Below are 19283 nucleotides of genomic sequence, written 5' to 3' on the forward strand. Positions count from 1 at the left end.
AGAAACCTTCATCCCTTGAAGTGGGCCAGGCCCTGGGCACTCTAGTTTCTCATGTTTCAGGACCTGCCAGACAGACAGAAAACACTTGATGAACACTTCTCTCCTTCCTGCTCCCTCTGAACTTCCCGGGCAAAGGGCAGGCACATGGAACCCTGTGTCCCGTTCGGCCACTCTCTTTTCTCAAAGCTGTGAGTGGAATGGGGCGGGGAGTCTTGTCCCTGGGGCCCAGTCTGCCAGACTGCCTGCTGGCTGGAACAGGAAGGGAGAAGGCTGTTTGGCCTGAGCATACTTGCAGAATGTTTCTGGGGACAGATGGGAAAGCTTATGTGTGGGTGCTTTGCAAAACATCCTCCTGCAGCCTCCACCAACAGGGCTGCCGGGATAGATGTGTGGGCGCCAGGCGGGCAGACATGGGTTCACCTCTCTTTTCTGCCACCTGCTGACTGCGTGCAGGGGCTTTGCCTTTCTAAACTTTGAATTCTTCACCCGTAAAATGGAGGCAATGTCAGTCCTGGGGGAGTAAGTGAGAGAATCCACGTTTGACAAAGGCAGGTATCGGCTCCTGTGTCAGAGATCTGGAAAAGGTGGTCCGGCACTTTCCCAGGCTTGTGACAAATACTGACTGGCACGGCTGGGGCTTGGATCCAGGCCTGAGCACAGAATTAACCCTCTTTATAGGGCAAGCCTGACAGCGACTTTGCAGGGGGAGCGTGCACTTTAGATCCAGCACCCAAGAGGGCGAGCTTGGGTGCCCGGTCCCATGGAAGCCCTTTCTTGGACAGGGGAGTCCTGGCTGGCAGCTGGTGCCCAGGAGAGTTGACGGGGTCCCTGACAGGACCAGTTTCAGAGCCCAGCCCTGTGTCCTCTCCGAGAAAGTGCCAGCAATCCCCAGCTCAAAAAACTGCAACAGGCTGAAATGAGGGCAATTAACCACTAGGAGGAGGAGGCCTCTGTTCTTGTGAAGCCCAGCAGAAGAGGCACCGTCAGGAAAGGCCCTGGTGCGAGCAAGGTGGTGGTGGGGTTGGTGAGTCTCTGGGGGCACTGAGACATCAAATCATCCAGGCCGCTGCTCAGCCATAGGTCCAGTCCTGCAAGGGGACAGAAATGCCACAATGATGGTAGATTCTAACCCAGTGGCTGGCCCCAGAGACTGGTGGCTTTGGGCGTGGGATATGACATCGGGGCTGCGGCCATGGCAGAGTACAGACCGGCCTCACCCCTGGGCTCACATTCGTCTGTTTTGGCCTGAGTCTATTCTTATAGGTGGAGGTCAAGTTCTGCAAGTTCAGATGGACAACTCACAAATGGAAGGTGAAATAGGTTCCCAAGTCTCATGGCAAAAGGTCAGGAAGGCATAGGGCCCTCCTATGAGCCTTTTGTAAGAGCAAGTCCCAATAGACTCTGCAGACAGATGGCCCTGTTACTCCTAGCTCACCCCAGGTGTTGTTTTGTGACTTACCAAGTCCCTTAACTTAAATTTACCTGTGCTTGGTTTCTTCATCTGCAAAATGGGAATGATGATACTGACTTGTCATGAGTGGCGACATCACTGACCTTCCATAAATGCAGTGATCTTTGCTGACACCTACTGACAGTATTTTTGAACACCTGCTATACGCAGGGTCCTTGGCTGGGACTGGTAAGGGTGAGCAGAGTCAGACAGGGACTGTACAATCAGCAAGTGTGGTGAGGCTGCCCTGCAATAGGTCCTGGGGCCTCAGGGCTCCCCAGGAACACACACTACAGAGCAGTGGGGAGGTGCCTTAGGTCTCCCCTAAGGTCTCCCCTCTTTCTCCTGGGCTTTGCATTTAGTGCTGTGGTGCCACCGAGGAGGGTGCTCTCCAAATCCACACCAGGACTTGTGGTGCTGTGGGTGTGGGAGAGTGTGGCCTCCGTGAGAATGGCGCTTGCTGCTCTTAGTCTCCATTTCTGCAGGTTTGATGCAGAGTTGCAGCAGCTCCTTCCTTTCTCCGAGGTCTCCAGGACCGGGTGACACCACACAGCTCCAATGTGTGTCCCCCAGGCACAAATGCCAGTGGGGCCCAGGTGTACTGACAGAAACCCAAGCAGCCAAAGGAAGCTTCTGGACCAAACTGACATCTCTGGGCCAGGGTCACAACTGCGGAGGGTGGAGGCAGGTGGGTGATGGGGGTGGGCAGGGCTGGGCCTGGGAGGAAGCTGAAGGGGAAGAAAGGGTTTCTCAATCAGTCAACAAACATTCATTGAGCACCTACTCTGCCCTGTGCCCTATTTGGCTATTGCCTTTTCTCAAAGCTAGGAGAGGGGTGGCCAGGTGATTCTGGTCCCAGAGGCCCACTTTGCCAGATTTATGTGAGCCACGCCAACTGCAGGGAGGGAAGGACAAGGGAGGAAGACCACTGGGAATCAGGAGTGAACAAGACAAATATCTCTGCCCTCACGGCGCTGACATTATTGTTAGCAGAGACACATGATCAGCAAGTAAAATATGTTGGATAGTGCTAACTGGTAAGGAGGGAAAATAAGTCAGGGAAGGAGGACACAGAAGTATGTAGATGTTGAGATTTTAGGTGAGGTGGGGGGGGGGTCGTTTACCCACAGCATGAAAAAGACCTGGAGAAAGCAAGGCAACAGGCTGTGTGGTCTCTGAGGGAAGGACACTCCTGGCCTTGAAATAACAGGGGCAAAGGCAATGAGGTGGGGCATGCTTGGTGGGTGTGAGGAGCTAGGTTGGCGGCGGCTGTGTGAGCTGGGGTGGCAGGGAGGCCAGTGGGAAGTGGGTCGGAGGTGAAGAGAGAGCTGGACGACAGGACCCTCTAGGTTGTAGAAGGGATTCTGCCGGGAGCCTCTGGAGGACTCTGTGCAGAGGAATGACGAGGTCTGCCTTAGATTTTAACAGGACCATGTGACTGCTCTGTTGAGAACAGGGCATATGGGGCGGTGGCAGAAGCAAGGAGACAAGTTCAGAGGCCACTCTAATATTCCAGATGTATTGTTTTCCACTATGCCCCCAGGACACAGCATGCATCCTAGTACAGAGCAGACACTCAAATACTTATTGAATGATGTGGGAATTAGTGATGTCTAAATACTAGTTTCCAAATGGGTGCCACATAGACTATACAGAGAAAGTATGAAAATACAGATCCCAGGTACAGCTGCTGGGGCTCTTGATCCAATAGGTTTCTGATGGGAGAGAGGAATCTGGATTTTCAGTACAGTCTGCAGATAATTCAGGGCAGGGCTGGCTCTGTGTCAGAAGCATTTTTGTCTACAAGTAAGAGAGACTGACCAACAATGGCTTAAACAAAGAAAGCTTTATTTTTATTTACAATAATCCTGGATGAGGATGGCTGCTGGCATTGGCTTGGTCAAATGTTGATAGGGGCAAGGTCTTTGACATCCTCTCTGGCTTTTACTCATTATAGCAAGAGGGCTGCTGTGGCTCCAGGCGTCACATCCTCAATCAAGGCAGGAAGAAGGGAGGGGTAGGGAAGTGTTACCCATTGTCTGCCTCTCTCATCAGAAGAGCATAAGCACTCACAGAAGTCCCTGTAGACTTCCTGTTAAGTTTCCCTGCTCATACCTGGTCACATGCTTACCCCAAGCTACAAAGGAGGCTGGAACAGTGAGAATCTGGACTTACCACCTCTACAGTGGGAAGTTGCTGGAGAGGAGTTGGGGTGACCACTAGGGAGTAAATGGGGGTGTCTGCCATGGTTCCATGGGGCGAATGGTACTTGAGGTCCCTTCTATTCTAGGGCTTTGTCTCCTTGACTTGCCACCCCCATGAAGCATTCCTGGTGACCCCTGAGTGAAACGCTAAGGGACCTGCTCCAGCTTAGAGATTCTGTCATGCTTGTCTTCACATGCCTGAACAACAAACACATCAACCTTGGAGGTGGCTTCTTTGAGGAAGTAGTGGTCTTTATGAAGGATAATACATCCCAAGCATCACCTCATTTAGTGGACATTCAAAACAGTGGTACCACACTCTCATCTTTGAGAGCCTTTTGGAGCTCAACTTGTACACACACACACATACACACGCACACACACACACACAGGCAGCACGTCTCTATTCACATCCCCACGTGGGCACCATGCATGGGAAAAGGACATCTCTGATCATGCAGTCGGAAGAGAGACCAGGCCAGCCCCGTTGCTTGGGTGGTCCCCCTGCTGGTCAGAATCAGACAGCATCCCAGTGGCAGCTGTTTCCGGTGGTTTGGGGGGTGAACAGAGATGCTTTTCCAGCCCTGCTCACTCACCTTCAATGATGGGTTTACAAAGCCAGAGGCAGGGTTTATTCTTCAGGGGAGAAAGAAACAGGCCTGACTTATTCTTTATATCTTTAAAAATGGGAGCAAAAGGTGAAAACATTTGGTCTCACATGGGAGGGATTTTTGGAAGTCACCGGAGCTGGCCCAGGTGATAAAAACCAAGTTCGGGTGGTCTTGGGGTCAGAGACCGAACATGGGGACACCAAGGGACCAGGCTGGGAGGGTGGCAGTGGGCTCGTCAATCCACTGTTTCCACCTCCAGAAACCTGTTGGAAACCACTGTATATTTGCTCTCCATAGGTTTTAGGAAAAGGTAACAAAAATTTTTTTTTGGCTAGAATTGTACCCTAACAGTATGGTAGGAAATGCAGATTGGCAATTTTACACATGTCTGGTGAAAACCACAATCACATACCTGACACAATTTGCTAGGCTTTAAAAGTCTTCACGGGCCTGGGGTCCCTGGGGTGGGCTGGATAATAAAGAGCCCCAAGGGCTGCAGAGGTGGGTGGGAACTCCCAGGGCACAGGTCCATGGGAACTGGGGGTAGAGATGGCTTCAGGGGTGATGTTTCCAATATTTAGCACCCCTGGGTGCTGCAGCTTTGCTTAGTGCGGTCCTAGAAGCTTGTTAGAAATGCAGTGTCTCAGCCTCCACCCCAGACCTACTGAATCAGAAGCCACATCTTAACAAGATCTCCAGTGATTCATAGGCATGATGAAGTTTGGGAAGCACTTTTCTAGAAGTCTGAGAGCAGAAAGGCTGCAGCCCTGGGTAGGTGTGGTTACAGGGCCCGGACAGGGAGGGCTGTGGGGAGGAGAGGGTGTGGGGGAGAGGCTGGCGAAGTCTAAGAAGCTGTCTTTGTTAGTGCCTTTCCCACTTGCCGTGAGGTGAGCCAGAGGCCACCTGTGGCTGCACTGCTCTGCCCTTCCTCACCAGTAACTGAGAACTGTTTTCCCCTTGGTTGGCTTTCAAGGCAGGTGTCCCAAATGCTCCATTACTTGCTTCACACCTGGCTGCAGGTAAAACCATGAGCAGGGAAGTTCTCTGAAACCTGCGAGTCGGCTGCCCAGAGAAGCAGGGCCCCATGGGGGCCTGGGCAGCAGAGGGCTTATCAGGCTAGGGAGGCTCTGTCCTCAGTGGGACTCAGAAGCCCCTTCAGGAAGAGGTACCTTGTCAAAGGTTTCCCGGCAGTAGCTTCCTTTTAGAGTGGGAGGGGCAGGTGCTCAGAGGGCAGATCCTGGGGGCTTGCAGGGGGTGGGGATAGGCATGCCCTCTCGGGCAATGCATTTTTACAGGAGCAAGCATGAACATCACAGATGTCCCAAGGCCTGGGGGTCCAGGGCTGCCAAATACAGAAGAGCTGGGGGAGGGGGAGGGCCGAGGTGGGCGGTGGGGGTGCTGAGGTGCCACCAGCCAGCTCTACAGCACTCTCTCTTCACTCCTCAGCGTGGCAATTCTCCGCAGGTTCTCCCTGACTTTAATGAATTCGGGGGCATGGTCCTCTTCCTTTTCCGGTGGTTTTTCCAGCTGAAGGAGAGAGGAGAGGCGTCAAGTGGGTGGGACCAGGGGATTCTGAGTTTCAAAAGCCCCTGGGTTTGGACCAAGGATCCTCTCTGGAGAAACAGAATTGGGGATCAGTTTTGCCACCAGCCTGGTAGCTTGGGGGACAGAGCTGAGATTAAGTTCTGCCTGTGAGGCCTAGTTCAAATTGCTTCTTTCTTCTGGCCCTCAGCTTCCTCACCTCTATAGTGGGAGTGCCATCTCTTTCACGGGGCAGCTGTGAGGATGAAATCAGAATCGACATATAATAGACTGGGCCGATGAGGAAACTGCGGTTTGGAGAGGGGAAGCCACTGGCCGAGTCACACAGCAAAGTGAGTGGCAGAACGAGCACCCAGGCCAGTGGTAGATTCACGGTCCAGTCCTCATTTTGCTCATCCAGCCCCTGTGGCCACATGCAGAGCTCTTCCCTGGGCCCACTGACATGCTTGGAGCGGGCTGGGTGCCCCTCACTCACCTGGTTCAGCCTCTGCTGCCGTCTCAGCAGCTCCTGCTCAAAAGGGCACTGCAGCCGCTTGGCCTCCAGCTCCTCCTTCTTCTTCTTGATGAGCTGGTTCCGCCTGCGGTGTTCTAGGACACGCTGCAGCTCCGGCTTGCTGTCCACGCCCAGGCCCCTGGGGTGGGGGGAGCCGTCAGGAGACCCCGACTCCCCCATCCCAGTCTCAGGGCTGCACCCTATGGTGACACCAACCTACACCATTATCGCTTATCTCGCTTATCCCGGCAGCCCCGGGGCGGGACCCTTGCTGCCCCTACACACGAAGGCAAGGGAGGCGCCTAGGGCTTGAGACCTGGTCCCAGGCACAGGTACAAAGGGGCTGAACGAGGGTTTGCCTCCAGGCCTGCCTGACTGCAGAGAGCAGCTTTATGTTATTTCAGGTTATTTTCTTGGAGTTTCTAGAGGTGGGACTGTCGGGTCAGACTCTCTAAAAGATTTTGGGCACATTTCCACCTGCCCCTTAGAAAAGGTTACTCAGTTTATACTTCTGTCAGCAGTGCACAAGGGCATCCATTTCTCCCCACCGTCACGATCCAGTCTTTTGAATTTGCGAATCTGATAGGCAAGAAACAATATCTGGTTTTCATTTGTTTCTTTGATTATCAGTCACATCAAATAGTCTTTAAGATGTTTACCAGCTATTTGCATTTCCTCTTTTGTGAACTAACTATACCCATCTTCTGTTCATTTTTCCTTAGGGATCTATGAGATAGGTTTATATTAATTTTTGTCGGTTACTTATATTGCAAATATTTCCCCTGATGTGTCTTCAGGCTTTTAAAAAATGTGGTGATGACTTTAAAAGGCAACCAGAGAAATACTCATGACACACTAAGAGGAAAACAAACAAACATCAACAACACAAAATGTTATCTGCTTGGAAGGTCCTTTGCACACAGCTGAAAACAAGAATGGCGATCACAGCCGGCCCGCGCCAATACTGAAAACGGCCAGGAGAGGGAGCTGTGAAGGCGCCACCACCTTCCTTCAGGCACTGGGAGCTGGGACTATTTTCCAGGCCCTGGAGCCGGCAGAGGCTCGGCTTCCCTCATCACTAGGCCACATGCCTTTAATTGCTGCGATCTAGCTCTGCCATCTCAGGCCTCTCTCTTTCACTGCCTCCCCGACCCCGGGGTCGCCCTGCTCCACTCATGCTCCCTCCAGGATTGTGACACTCCTGCTCGAGAGAGTCCCTTCCCAGGACCACACGGTTCCTCTGTCCCCCTCACAATCTATGTTCCAGCCACACTGAGCAACTGGTGCTTCTTGTCCATTTGCACATGCTCATCTGCCTGCTGGGAATATACCCCATCAAAGCACCCACCGTACCACCTGGTTATGCATCTGCCCCCTCTGTTAGGGCAGGAACATTCTTCTGTATCCCCAGGGTCTGGCACAGTGCCTGACACATAGTAGGTGCTCCGTAAATGTATTTGGAGGCCAGGGCCAAAGTGGGTAACCTTTGGACTTTCACATTTTCTGTTGGTGACCATGTGGGGTACCCCAACCCCTCCTCAAGCTCCCAGGAGCCCCAAAATTGCCACCAGGCCTGCCATCCGCGAGGGGCACTTCCTCAAACCGCAGCTGGCCCGAGGAGGTGTTTGCCGGGCAATGGCAGCCTAGCTCTGTTCCCACCTTCTGTGGTTCATGAGCAGCTCTCGGTGCAGCTCCTGGTGGCTCCGGGAGGCCTTCACAGGGTTCAGCAGCTTCTTGGGCTTGATGAGCTCCGGGTTCCACTCTCTGTACTCAGGCCGGGCCATCAGGCCGCCAATGTCTGCCCGCTCCCTCTGGATCTCTGAGTACATGGAGGCTGTAGGGATAAGCAGAGGGTTGGCCAGAGCTGGTCACAGCCTCACCAGTGGGCACAGGAGAAGGGCAAGGGTCTTGGTGTTAGATGAAGCTTGGCCACCTGCCACCCACTGCTGTGTGGCCCTGGGCAGGCTGGCTGACTGTCTGAGCCTTAGTTTCCTCAACTGTGGGATGAAGATGATTGAACCTGTGCACCGGGTCGTTGTGAGGGCTGGAGATGAGTTTGTAAAGTGGGGATTAGAGGTGAAGCGCTGCTGGGTTGCAAACAACTGGTGACATGTGCAAATGTTTTGGCCTGACTTTGAAAAAAACAACTGCCTTCCCTTGAAAGGGACTGCGCTCAAGTTTCTGTTTTCCAGTGGGCTCAGAGAAGGAATAGATTTTTAAAAGGAGCAATATGTACTTATTAAAGATAATTTAGATAAATGCTTTAGTTAAAAGAAAATATCACTCCTTATTGCTCAACTTTCCCATCCATAACCCCAAATTCCTCCATGGAGATGTCCAGCTTTTCTCTTTCTCCAGATCTCAGGAGAGTACGGAATCCCGGAGCCACTGCATCTCCACTTACAGAGGGACGGTTGCCATCTTTAATGTCACTGTCTGGCTTCTCGATGGCCTCATTTCTACCATAGCAGCTTGAAGTTTGTCAATTGAAATTCAAGCAGAAGGGCTCCCTCTTCTATGAGCTGGTTACGTAAACTTTAAGTACTAAAAACTTCAAGTGCACAGAAAGAAGGAGAGAGAGATTTCTTCTAAAAAAGTGTCAGGGAGGTGATACAGCCTGGCCATTAGCTGCATACAGTAAGCAGAGTAAAAATTTAGAGATAGGCTCTGTCCCGGTCATGAGTCCTGCTTTTCAAAGGAGGTTGAGCCTCTGCTATACGCTAGGTGGCAGTGTTTGGTCTGCTACGTGGTAAGACTTGGTTCGTATTTGTCGGTAATTGATAGCAGAAGCTTTGAGGTTGTACCGATGAAGAAACCAAGGTTCACAGAGGCTGGTCTTGGGGAACCAGTGCCTTAAGGTATTTGCTTTCCATGAGGCAACTGAGGGGGTGTGTTCCCCACTTCACCCACCAGGGTCAGTCGCCGCTTTTGAGGACTGCTATGTTGCTTTTGAACAGACCCTCACTTCTCTGCCCACCCCAAACTGGGAAGAGAAGGAAAACCATTCCCTGTCTGACTGGGGTTTTATGGGTAAACCGGAGTCCAGGTAAACAAGGCAGGGATGGTGGGTCTGTGCAAAAACTGGAAGCGGGTAACAGCACAGTGGGGCCGGGCATAGCGGAGGGTTGGTTGGCTCCTAAGTTGCAAGGTGACGTTCCAGAACACGCAGGATCAAAAGGAAGACTGTGCTCGGGAAATGGTGGCACTCCAGACACACACTGGGCATTTCTGTTATTACCCATGGCAGGGTGCTTTTAGGAGGGCTACAAAGAGACCACACGTGTAAAAGTGCTGTGTAAACTGGAAGAAGTGTTCATTATTATAAAATACTTTGAACGTAGTCAGATTAAGCGTCAGAGCAAAGAGACATAACCGCTCACTTTTTTTCTCGAATTCACATTCTCAGAAGTGTTTCTAAAATGAGAATTCTGATGAATTTCCTTTCTTCTCTTTTTCATATGGCTGTTTGTTTTCAGATTACATCGTTCCTAGTTTTTTGGTCCTTAAAAATGATGATGGTAGTATGTAGTAGTGAAAAGTGGGCATTTGACAAAATAAACGGTTGGCTACCGCAATATCCTCCCTGTTCAGAAATGTGAGTATTTTCTTAGTCCGCGGGGTTAAGTTGTCTGGGAGTCAATGCACCAGAAGACCCTACTTCCGACTTTAGTTTGGGGAATTACCCCCTCCCCCACGATGCCTATTCCCGTTGCCAGGTCCCACCCACCGATCGTTTAGCCAAGTAAGGCTCAGCTACATTCCATCGGGCTGTTCCCACACCACACTTCACTGCTGCAGCTTCTTGGCTGTTTGTCCCGTTTGAGCCTCAAACCTTCCAGTGCTTCATAATTTTCATCTTTAAAATAACTAACTGTATGTAGCTAAAGCGACAAAGCAGGAAACAGAAATAAGTTGTATAAGTTTAGGAACGGAGAGGGCAGAATTAATATTTAAATGAGATACTACTATTTAAACCAGACTTCCCAAACGTATTAACAGCAAAGCACGTGGAACTAATGAGTTTAATACTATGGCCAGATACAGAGCAAGTACACAGAACTAAGAGCTCCCGCATAGCAGTAATGACCGCTGAGAAAGTATAGGATAATAAACCCTCATTCTACAACGTTTGGTTTCCTGTAACGTTCCAGGTATTGTGGTAGACAGCGGACGCGCACAGGTGAACGAAGCAAGAACGGTTCCGGCTCTCGCAGAGCTGACAGTCTCTTAGGGAAGCAAGCAGTACCATGTACACAGAACAACAAAAATAAATGATTACAACTTGCACCCGGAACCCACTGATGCAGGTGGGAGGGCTGGGATAGAGACCAACTGGCAGGACACACCTTCAGCCAGGTGCGGGGGCGGGGGGGCGCTCTCTGAGGAGGCGACATTTAAGATCTCACGGTTGGAAGGAGGGGGGAGGCTGTGTGGGGCAGAGGAAACAGCATGTGTCACTCATGTACCTTGAACAAGCTTGGTTTGTTCAGGGAACAAAAAGCCACAGTGTGCCTGGAGTGGCGTGAGCGGCGACCAGGAGAGTGGCGTGAGGGTGGACGGGTGGGTTCCAGTCCGGGAAAGATCGCATTTGATTCGATTTTAATAAGGCCATTCTCGCTGCTATGTGGGACAAAACAAAACCAAAACTGTCAGCAGGTCTGGAGAATTTTTAAAAATCCAGCTTTGGTTTCTTTCAGGGCTCTCGAGGCAGCCTCTGTCTGTCCCATTAAATGCCGGAGGAAAAACATCTGATTGGCCAGGCCGGGAATCTTCACCCCATAGGTCACCAGCTATCCAATGGGTTTGCTACCCCGGGGCCAGGCCCCCACCCTGAAGCCATCACTCAACCTCTGTGGAGAAGAGGGTCTCTCGTTTTTTATTTTGCACTGGGCCTTGCAAATTATGTAGCCAGTCCTGCAGCCCAGGTCTGGCTCAGAGATCTGCTCGAGGCCTTTCTGAATAAAATGTTATCAGCGGTGAGCTGTAGGGGATGGTGTTTTTTTCAGAGGCCAGGGTTGTGTGGTAGCTGAAACAGGGATGCTGAAGGATGTGTTTGGTCTTCAGCCCAGAGCTGCAGGCCTTTAGGGCTCTGAACTCTAGCAGACAACACGAGTGAGATCCGTGGACATGGGGGCGGGGCAGAGGCAGAGCTTAGAGAGCTACTGGGCCAGCGTCCCTGCCACTGGTTAATCAAGACAGACCTCTGCGGAGAAGAGCGTCCCCAGGGTGCTGGAAGAAAAGAGTCTGCTCTATGAAGTGCATGTGCAAGCCAAGAAAGTCTGGGCTTTCCTGGGGTCAGCTGGGCCTTCCGAGCAGGGGCGGGGTGGGGCGTTCCAGAGCTGTTCTGGCCAGATGTCTTAGGCTGCTGGGGTGTCCTGAGAGATCAAGACCCAGACTCTGAGGGAATGACCATGATGGGCAAAGAGGTGAGGTGAGCATTAGGTCATCTCCGAAAAGAAAAAAGATGGATGTCCAAAGAAGAGCTGGCGGGGGAGAGGAGGAGGCAGTCGAGGACAGAGTGATTAGTGAATATCCTTCCCTGGTTGTCAAAGAAATGCAAAATGAAGCTAAGTTGTATGGATGTTGGAGCCATTAGAACCTGGATTGAATCTGGCTCTGCCCCTCCCTAGCTTTGTGCAAGTTCACCTCCCCTCTGCAGCAGGAATCTGCAAACTGTGGCCTTTGGACCACACGGCCATGTCCCCTCACTACTCATTGCCTATGGCTGCTTTCCACTAGAATAGCAGAGTTGAGCAGGTATGCAAGCTGCTTGAGATCAGCACCCTTCGTGAGGCTGCTGCAGAACAAATGAGGTGATACCTGCAAGGTGCTTGGCAAGTGCCTAGCACAAAGTCAAGGACTCTAAGTGCTGGCAACCAGGGCAGCCGCGTACAACGAGGCAGGTTGTGCACTGCACACCCCAGGGCTTCACTCTTGTAGCTCAAAGTGTGAGTGGGGGCGCTTGCACAGTGTGGCAACTCCATGAGCTGTTACTAACAATTAACATCGATTAATCCCATTCGTAGTCTTGGACTGCATTTTTCTCATCTTCCTTAAAAACAGTACTGGTTAGCCCTGGCCCTTGTGGCTCAGTTGGTGGGAACACTGTCCTGTAAACTGAAAGGTTTGATTCCCGGTCAGGGCACACACCTGGGTTGCAGGTTCGGTCCCAGTTGGGGTGTATTCGAGAGGCAGTTGACCATTGTTTCACTTCTCTCTATCCTTCCATTCCCCTCTCTCTAGAATCAGTAAAAGTGCCTTCAGGTGAGTATTTGAAAAAAATCTGCACTGGTTATACCAGGCATTTGAACTCTGGTTGAATATTGGCATCATCAGAGGAAATTTGAAAAATACCAGTGCCTGAGCCCCACCCCAGGGATTCTGATTAAAGTGGCTTAGGATGCTCTGCCTGGCCTTTGGGATTTTAAAACACTCCCCAAGTGATTCCAATAGTCAGCCAAGTTTGTAAAGCACGGAGTTTTAAAAAAGCAAGCTTCTTCGCTTTGGCCTGAGTGATCTGAGTGATTTCAGCTGACTTGTTGGCCTGGTTATCGTGGGTGAGTCTGATTAAAGTTAGAGCTCTTAGCAGCTCTCTGACCTTGGATGGAACCCTCCTCTTCTGTAAAGTCAAGATGCTGTGAAGACCAGATGAGCTAAGGTTCAGGGCAGGGGTAGGCGCAGCCAACAGGTAACAGCTAAAGTGAGTGTTTTGCATGACTCCAAGATGGGCAAAGCGTTCACCTTTAACATGCAGACTGTGGGACTGACCTCATATTTTGTGGGGTTTTGGGGGGGTGGGGGGGAGACTGGGAACTTCTCACTTGGTTATTCCTTGGTTCTGCTGATGACACGAAAGTTTCCACAGCTCCTCCCCGAAAGCTGTGCAGGATGCCAGCCCCACTCCAGACAAGGCTCTGCTGGGATCGCTAACTGCTCCCATGGTGAGGTCACCAGGGGCTGGGGCAGGCGCTGGTGCTGCCAGGGCAGCGCAGTTCCCCCCGTCCCCTGCCACCAGGAGAGCCATGAGAGGGGACAGGAGGAAAGTGGCACTGATGGAGACCCAGGTTGCGGTTCATCCTGAAAACAGCCGCGGGACCCTAAAGCCATCGAAGGCTTTAACGTCCCTTCATCTGCCCTCCCTCTGCTGGTGACCCTGGCTCTTTGATGACATCGGTGATAACAAATGGCCACGAACCAGTAAGGCAACGTGGTGACGGCAGATGTTTTGGAGGAGACAGGCTGAGTTTGAATCAGGCTACACCCCTTCCTAACTGTGTTACTTTAGGCAAATAGCTTCACCTCTCTGAGCCCTTGTGCAGTGGGGATGACAGCAACACCTACTCACAGGTGGAGAGGAAAACGATACAATGTGCACTGTGTGGTTGCCCACTGCCTGGCTGAGCGGTGCTCACTGTACACACACTCCCATCCCGAGGGGGCCTATGGTGAACACTCGCGTTTGCCAGAGCACTCATTTCCATCTGGATCTCACGTTCACCCTGGGAGGCAGCCAGCAGTAACATCATTTTTATCATTCCCATTCTGTCGATGAGAAAACTGAGGCTCAGGAAGGTCAATCTACTTGTCCCAGGATACACAGAATAATGGCAAAGCTAGGACCTTCAGACTCCAAATTCAGTGCTCTTTCTATCACTCCAGAGTCCTCCCAGCACAAAGTGATTTTCAGTCATCAAGGCAGGTTTATGACTTTTTTCTTTCTCTGGATACTCAAGAAACCCCAATGAAGAGGCAGCGCGAGCCCCTTTTATAGATGAGGATGCAAAGGCCTGGTCACTGGAGGACACCCAGCTCACACAAAATACCACCTCTCTCCGGGGGGCCCGGCCCCAGAGGCTTGGGCCTAAAGCCAGATTCCACGGTCCTGTCTGCCCACGGCTGGCCTTTGCTTGGGAGGGGAGCAGCTGGTGGCCTTCCCTCCCTGGGGTGTTGGCCGGTGTTCACTCCTCTGTCCTCCCTCCCCCTGCCCTTGTTCTTTGTTGCTGTTCAAGCTGCTGGGCTCAGAACACACCCAGACTTTCTTACTTTGCAATTTCAGGAGGTGGAGGGGCAGAGGAGAGGAGCGGCTGTTAAAATAACTGATGGTAAAGGAGAAAGGCATTCAGTAAAAGTGACAAGTGAGGCTGCCGGATTTCCCAATGCTTCTCGCTTTTCCCCTCCCTGTGGGGAAAGTGCCTGTTTGTATTTCACTGGCCAGAAACCAAAGAACTGTGTATCTGGGAGCCACCTCCACATCTTCCAGTGGCCCATGGCCTGGACGCAGCCTCCCCACCCCATGAGAAAATGACTCAAGACTAACTTCCTGAACATTTGCCTGGGGCCACTGGGCCCTCCCAGTCCCAGGGCTGGACATGGAAGGTCCTTAGCAAGGTTGGTGGCCAGTGTTGTACAGCTGATCAAGAAGCAAGTGTCCGCTGACCAGATGTTCCTGCTAGCCCACCAGTGGCATGATGCCAGCCGCTGCAGTTGGCAAATACTGCAGGGGAAAGATCTCGGCTGGTACTTACCATCAACAGAGCTTTAAGCCACTCAGGATCCAAGTCACTCAGAGACACAGGTGATGGGCTGCCTCACAGCCAAGAAACTACCTGGGTTTGGTAGCATTTCCCCAAAGTGACACGCCCAATCCTAAAATCCCTGATTTCTGGACCAGTCCAGACTTCTGGCCTTGTACCACAAAATGCAAAAGCCAAATTCACCAGAAAGGCAGGCGGTAGGTACGCTAATGTTGCAATGGGCCACGCACTGTGCTAAGCACCCCACAGTCACATTTCATGAAATTCTAACAACAGACCGAGGAGATGGGTACTATCATTATCTCTTTACAGATGAAGAAACTGAGGCTCTGAGGGGCCATGTAATTCCCCCAGATCACACAGCCAGCAAAAGACGGTGCTAGAACCTGAACTGGGTTCTATTGGGTGCCTGAACCTGTGTTTCCTCAACCTTTTGTCCATCAGGGATGAAGAGAATCGAACTGCCATACTGTGTGTAATGAATGCGGGCGGGTCAGATCATGCATAAGCTCAGATCATCTGAGCATTTAGAAGATAGAGATAAAAGAGAATGGAGGGCGGTATCCAAGTGCTTCCTCCACTTTGCCCCCTATCGTTTCTCCAGCCCAGAGGGCCAGGAGCTACCTCCCCACTCATTTCACGGATGGGAGACATAGCCTGGGAACCTAAGCTCAAATAGCTCCGCTCCCCGCACAGCCCACCCCAGCACTGCCTCCTAACCTCATGCCTCCCCCCGCAGAGCACCCAGCTCCACAGCAGGTGAAACAGAAGAGAAACGGTCTTACTTCTGGGTGTCGGCAGGTAGGGAACTCGAGGATGGTGTTGCCGGGTTCCTCACTCCTCGGAGAAGTCCCAGACTAGCAGACAGCCGCCTCCAGAAGGCGGTTCTTAAACCCCTGGGGAATGCGGGAGGCTGAAATGTGCCAGCCAGTGAGGCCTCTTTGCGTTCCTGTTTATTCTGGTATCAATAAAAAGGAACTGTTACTATAGTAACGAGTATTTCACTTGGTGCTCAGCCACTTCCACAATGCAGAACACAGTGTCCAAGCCACAGGTTGGAGAGACGCAGATAAACACCTATTCTGTGAGATTGTTGCGGAATGAGAAACGTGCCAAGCTTTGTTCTGAGCAGGCAGCGCTCTAGAGGCATTTCCTTTGTTTCTAAGGCCAGGGTCGGCAAGAGTGCAGTCCCACGCGAACCTGATGCAAAGGAAGCCAGGCTTCCTGCTGCCGGCCAGGAGGTTCTGGGGTGTCAAAGAGAGGGGAAAGCAACACTGGTCAGCTCCTGACCACCCACTGATGGGTCCAAAGCCGCATCTCCATTATTTATTGGATACCCTGAACTTCATCTGAACTTCAGGGGCACCAACATGCCCAGGGGAGCATGTGGGGAAAGGGAAGCTCCAGGCACCTGGGTCAGTCCTGGCTTGGGCACCAGCCCCTTTGGCAGCCAGTCAATGCCCCCGAGCCTTGGTTTCTGTGTTTGTCAAATGAGGAGAATAACAGGGTGGTTGGGACAAAACATAGATGAGATGACATTAGTGAAAGCAATTAGTCAATGCTCGGCAAATACGGCTGTTCCTGCAGAGAGAACTGGACTGGATGTGACCTGAGGGCAAGGCCCCAGTGTGTAGCAGTGGGCCCGGCGGGGTCTGCATGCCATGAGTCCTGGCTCAGTGAGCAAATGTGTGGAAGCAAAAAAAAAAAAAGAATGTCTGTAGATGCCAGAGGCTGACCTCGGTGCTTACAGATAATGGAGGCATTCTCCTAATTTCAGAATCAGTGTTCACTGGAAAATGTGGACGTGTTTTCTAGCTTTTTATCATTATCCTTAGTCCCCCAGTGAGGAAGCTGGCATCTACCAGTTAAACTAACTTGGCCTTTTTCTCCCCTTTACTTTCTCATGAAGAGTCTTTTTGTCTGGAAGGTGATGAAGCTCAGGACACATACCAATCATGAACGGGGGCATGAAAAATGCAATTTTTGCCTCTATTATTCATTTAATCAACATTTACTGAGCATCTACTATTCTGGCACTGTTCCAAATGCTAGAGCTACAGTATGAATGGGGCAGATGGTACCTCTGTGCTCAAATAGCCTACACACGCAGGGGCCAGACAAATAATAAGACAAGAAAATGCTGAGCTTTGATGAGTGTTAGGATGAAAGTAAGACTGGGACTGGGTCTGGAGCTCAGACAGGGTGGGCACTGAGGAGGTGACATTTTATGGTGGCCTGAATGGTGAGCAGACACAGGCAAACACTGTTCACATAGGAGAGCATGGTCGGGAGTAAGACGAGCTTGTGGAAAGCTCCCAGTGGGAATGAGCTCGGCGCGGTGGGGGAGGGCGGGTGGGGCAGGAGGGTTGGGCTTGAGGAGGAGGCTACCGAGGGGCTGGGGGCAGGTCGGGCATGTCCTGGAAGCCTTGGCCAAGCTGACCCTTCTGGCGACACTCAGAGATCACAAGTGCTCAGGTAGAAAGTAATTGTTTGCAAACCACGAGTGTTCCTTTTTGTTTCTTCTTCCTAAATTCTGCTTCTCTTGAGGTACTTTGAATGGTACCCTCCCCAGCCTTCCATCCTGCTGTGGCTTAACTTCACTAAATACTGACATGGAGGACAACAACTACATTCTTGTTAAAGCACTTTTCTCAGCTCTGGTCCCACCCCCACGCTGTCCTGCTCTGCAGATGACTGTGGGCATTTCCAGGGCCCACGTGACGTTTCTAAATTGTTCCCAGTGCCTGACGACCGCTGCAGGGGTACCAGGGACCCTGGGGCTGGGGAACCGCCAACAGCTCTGCGAACCACCGAGGGAAGACGGAGCTTCGCAGTCCAGCCCCCTGCAGAGGAGCAGACCCCGTTGGTCCCCGTGTCCGAGTGGGGTCAGCGTGGCCTCCAAGCCTACTCTGTGTCCTTTATTAGAAGACTCTGACGGTGGTCTCAGAGCCCTGGAGGGCCAAGCAGCGTCGTGCAGGACCCCTGAGGTTGGGAGCCATTTTCCCCAGGCAGTGGGGGCTCGCTGTCCTTCTTCCACTAAAGCTCTTGTCGAGGTTCAACACATGTACAAAACCATCAATCTCACCTGCCAGGCTGCCAGACTGAGGGCGGGGCCCCCTTACCCTCCTTCGTATTCCTGTCCCAGTACCCAGATGATTAGTACCAACTGTTGACTTGCAGACACCAAAAGCATTGACATCCTTGAGCTTGTTAAAGCACCACCTTGCTGTGTGTGTCCATGTGTGTGTGCACACACATGTGCATGACTTCATGTGAGGTCAACACTCAATAGCCACCGTTTCCTCAGACACACCCCGTCAGTGGGCGGTTTTGTTACACCCCATAATACGGTGCAGTCAACAGCATGTCTATTGACCCAAAGGGATGTCCACTTCATGTTTAGTGAGAAATCAAACTGCAAGACCACGGGCGTAATAACTTTCCCCTTTTTCCAAGATAAAATGGTATAGTTGACCCATGAACAATGAGAGGGTCAGGAGCATCAATCCTCTGTACAGTTGAAAGTCTACTTTCAACTTTTGACTCCCCCGAAACGAAGAGCCTACTGTTGACCGGAGACCTTCCTGATACCATAAACAGTCGACTGAAACGTATTTTTCATGTGATGTGTACTATCTATTGTATTCTTACAAGAAAGTAAGCTGGCGAGAAGAGAACGCTATAATAAAACCACGAACAAAAGAAAAATATATTTACAGTATCTACAGAAGCAAATTCGCCTGTGGGGGGTGGACCTGCGCCGATCAAGCCCATGCTATTCAAGGGGGAACTGTGTGCACACAGAGAGCCAGCCTGCAGGCACAGACACTTGCCTGCTAACCAGGGTCAGCCCCAGACCCCTGTGCTACAGCAGTCCTCACCGGGCCTCACTAGAATGCGTGTCCAAGGGGGGCTGCTGGGCCTGCTCCTGGGCTGCTGCCTCAGAACCTGTGAGGGAGGGGCCTAGGAATCGGGATGTTTAACATATGCCCCTGGGGACGAGTTTATATTCGGGACTTTGAGAACCACTATTCTATGGCCTTTCTCCTTTGCCACTATGTTTTTGTGGCTTAAAAAAGACACGCAAGCATAGATTTCTTTTGCAATCAGAAAAAAAAAGTTGTAAAGATTAAACATATGAACAAGCCTTGTCCAGCAGCCTTGTCCAGCTCACTATGGTGATGACGCACATCTGGTGCGCTCATGCACATTGTGGACGCTGGGAAGTAGGGGCCTCCTGGGAAAGTGAGCCTTTTATCGGTTTACTTCGTGCAACACCCAGTTCAGCCGGTGTGCCGCCTCCTGCCTCGGGCTGTGTGCCTTTCCCTGGAGGCCTTTCCTGCCTCCTGAAGGGAAGGACTCTGGTGCACTGAGGGCCTGGGCATCAGAGTCCATCCTCGGGGGGCTGAAGGCGGATCCAGGTGCTGCACACACCCCTCTCACTCTCCC

General features: G+C 51.7%; 1 protein-coding gene across 4 annotated transcripts in view; it reads right to left on the reverse strand.

Moving 5' to 3' along the window:
• Positions 1–3277: 3277 nt before the first annotated feature.
• FAM107A (family with sequence similarity 107 member A) overlaps positions 3278–19283 on the reverse strand; it is a 56476-nt gene continuing 40470 nt past the window's right edge. For 2 of the 4 annotated variants that reach the window (XM_037040802.1, XM_037040803.1), the window contains 3 exons: positions 7960–8134; positions 6283–6439; positions 3278–5792 (listed from right to left, as the gene is read on the reverse strand). In XM_037040802.1, the coding sequence (XP_036896697.1) occupies positions 5685–5792; positions 6283–6439; positions 7960–8134 (440 nt within the window). In that variant the 3' untranslated portion in view covers positions 3278–5684. Of the gene's footprint in view, positions 5793–6282; positions 6440–7959; positions 8135–15554; positions 15575–15619; positions 15780–19283 lie in introns of those variants that run through there. The other 2 variants (XM_037040804.1, XM_037040805.1) reach the window with 2 other exon arrangements.

This window comes from Sturnira hondurensis, unplaced genomic scaffold, assembly GCF_014824575.4.
Source record: "Sturnira hondurensis isolate 20B ecotype Veracruz unplaced genomic scaffold, ASM1482457v3 Scaffold0002840, whole genome shotgun sequence".
In the NCBI taxonomy this organism is placed as follows: domain Eukaryota; kingdom Metazoa; phylum Chordata; class Mammalia; order Chiroptera; family Phyllostomidae; genus Sturnira; species Sturnira hondurensis.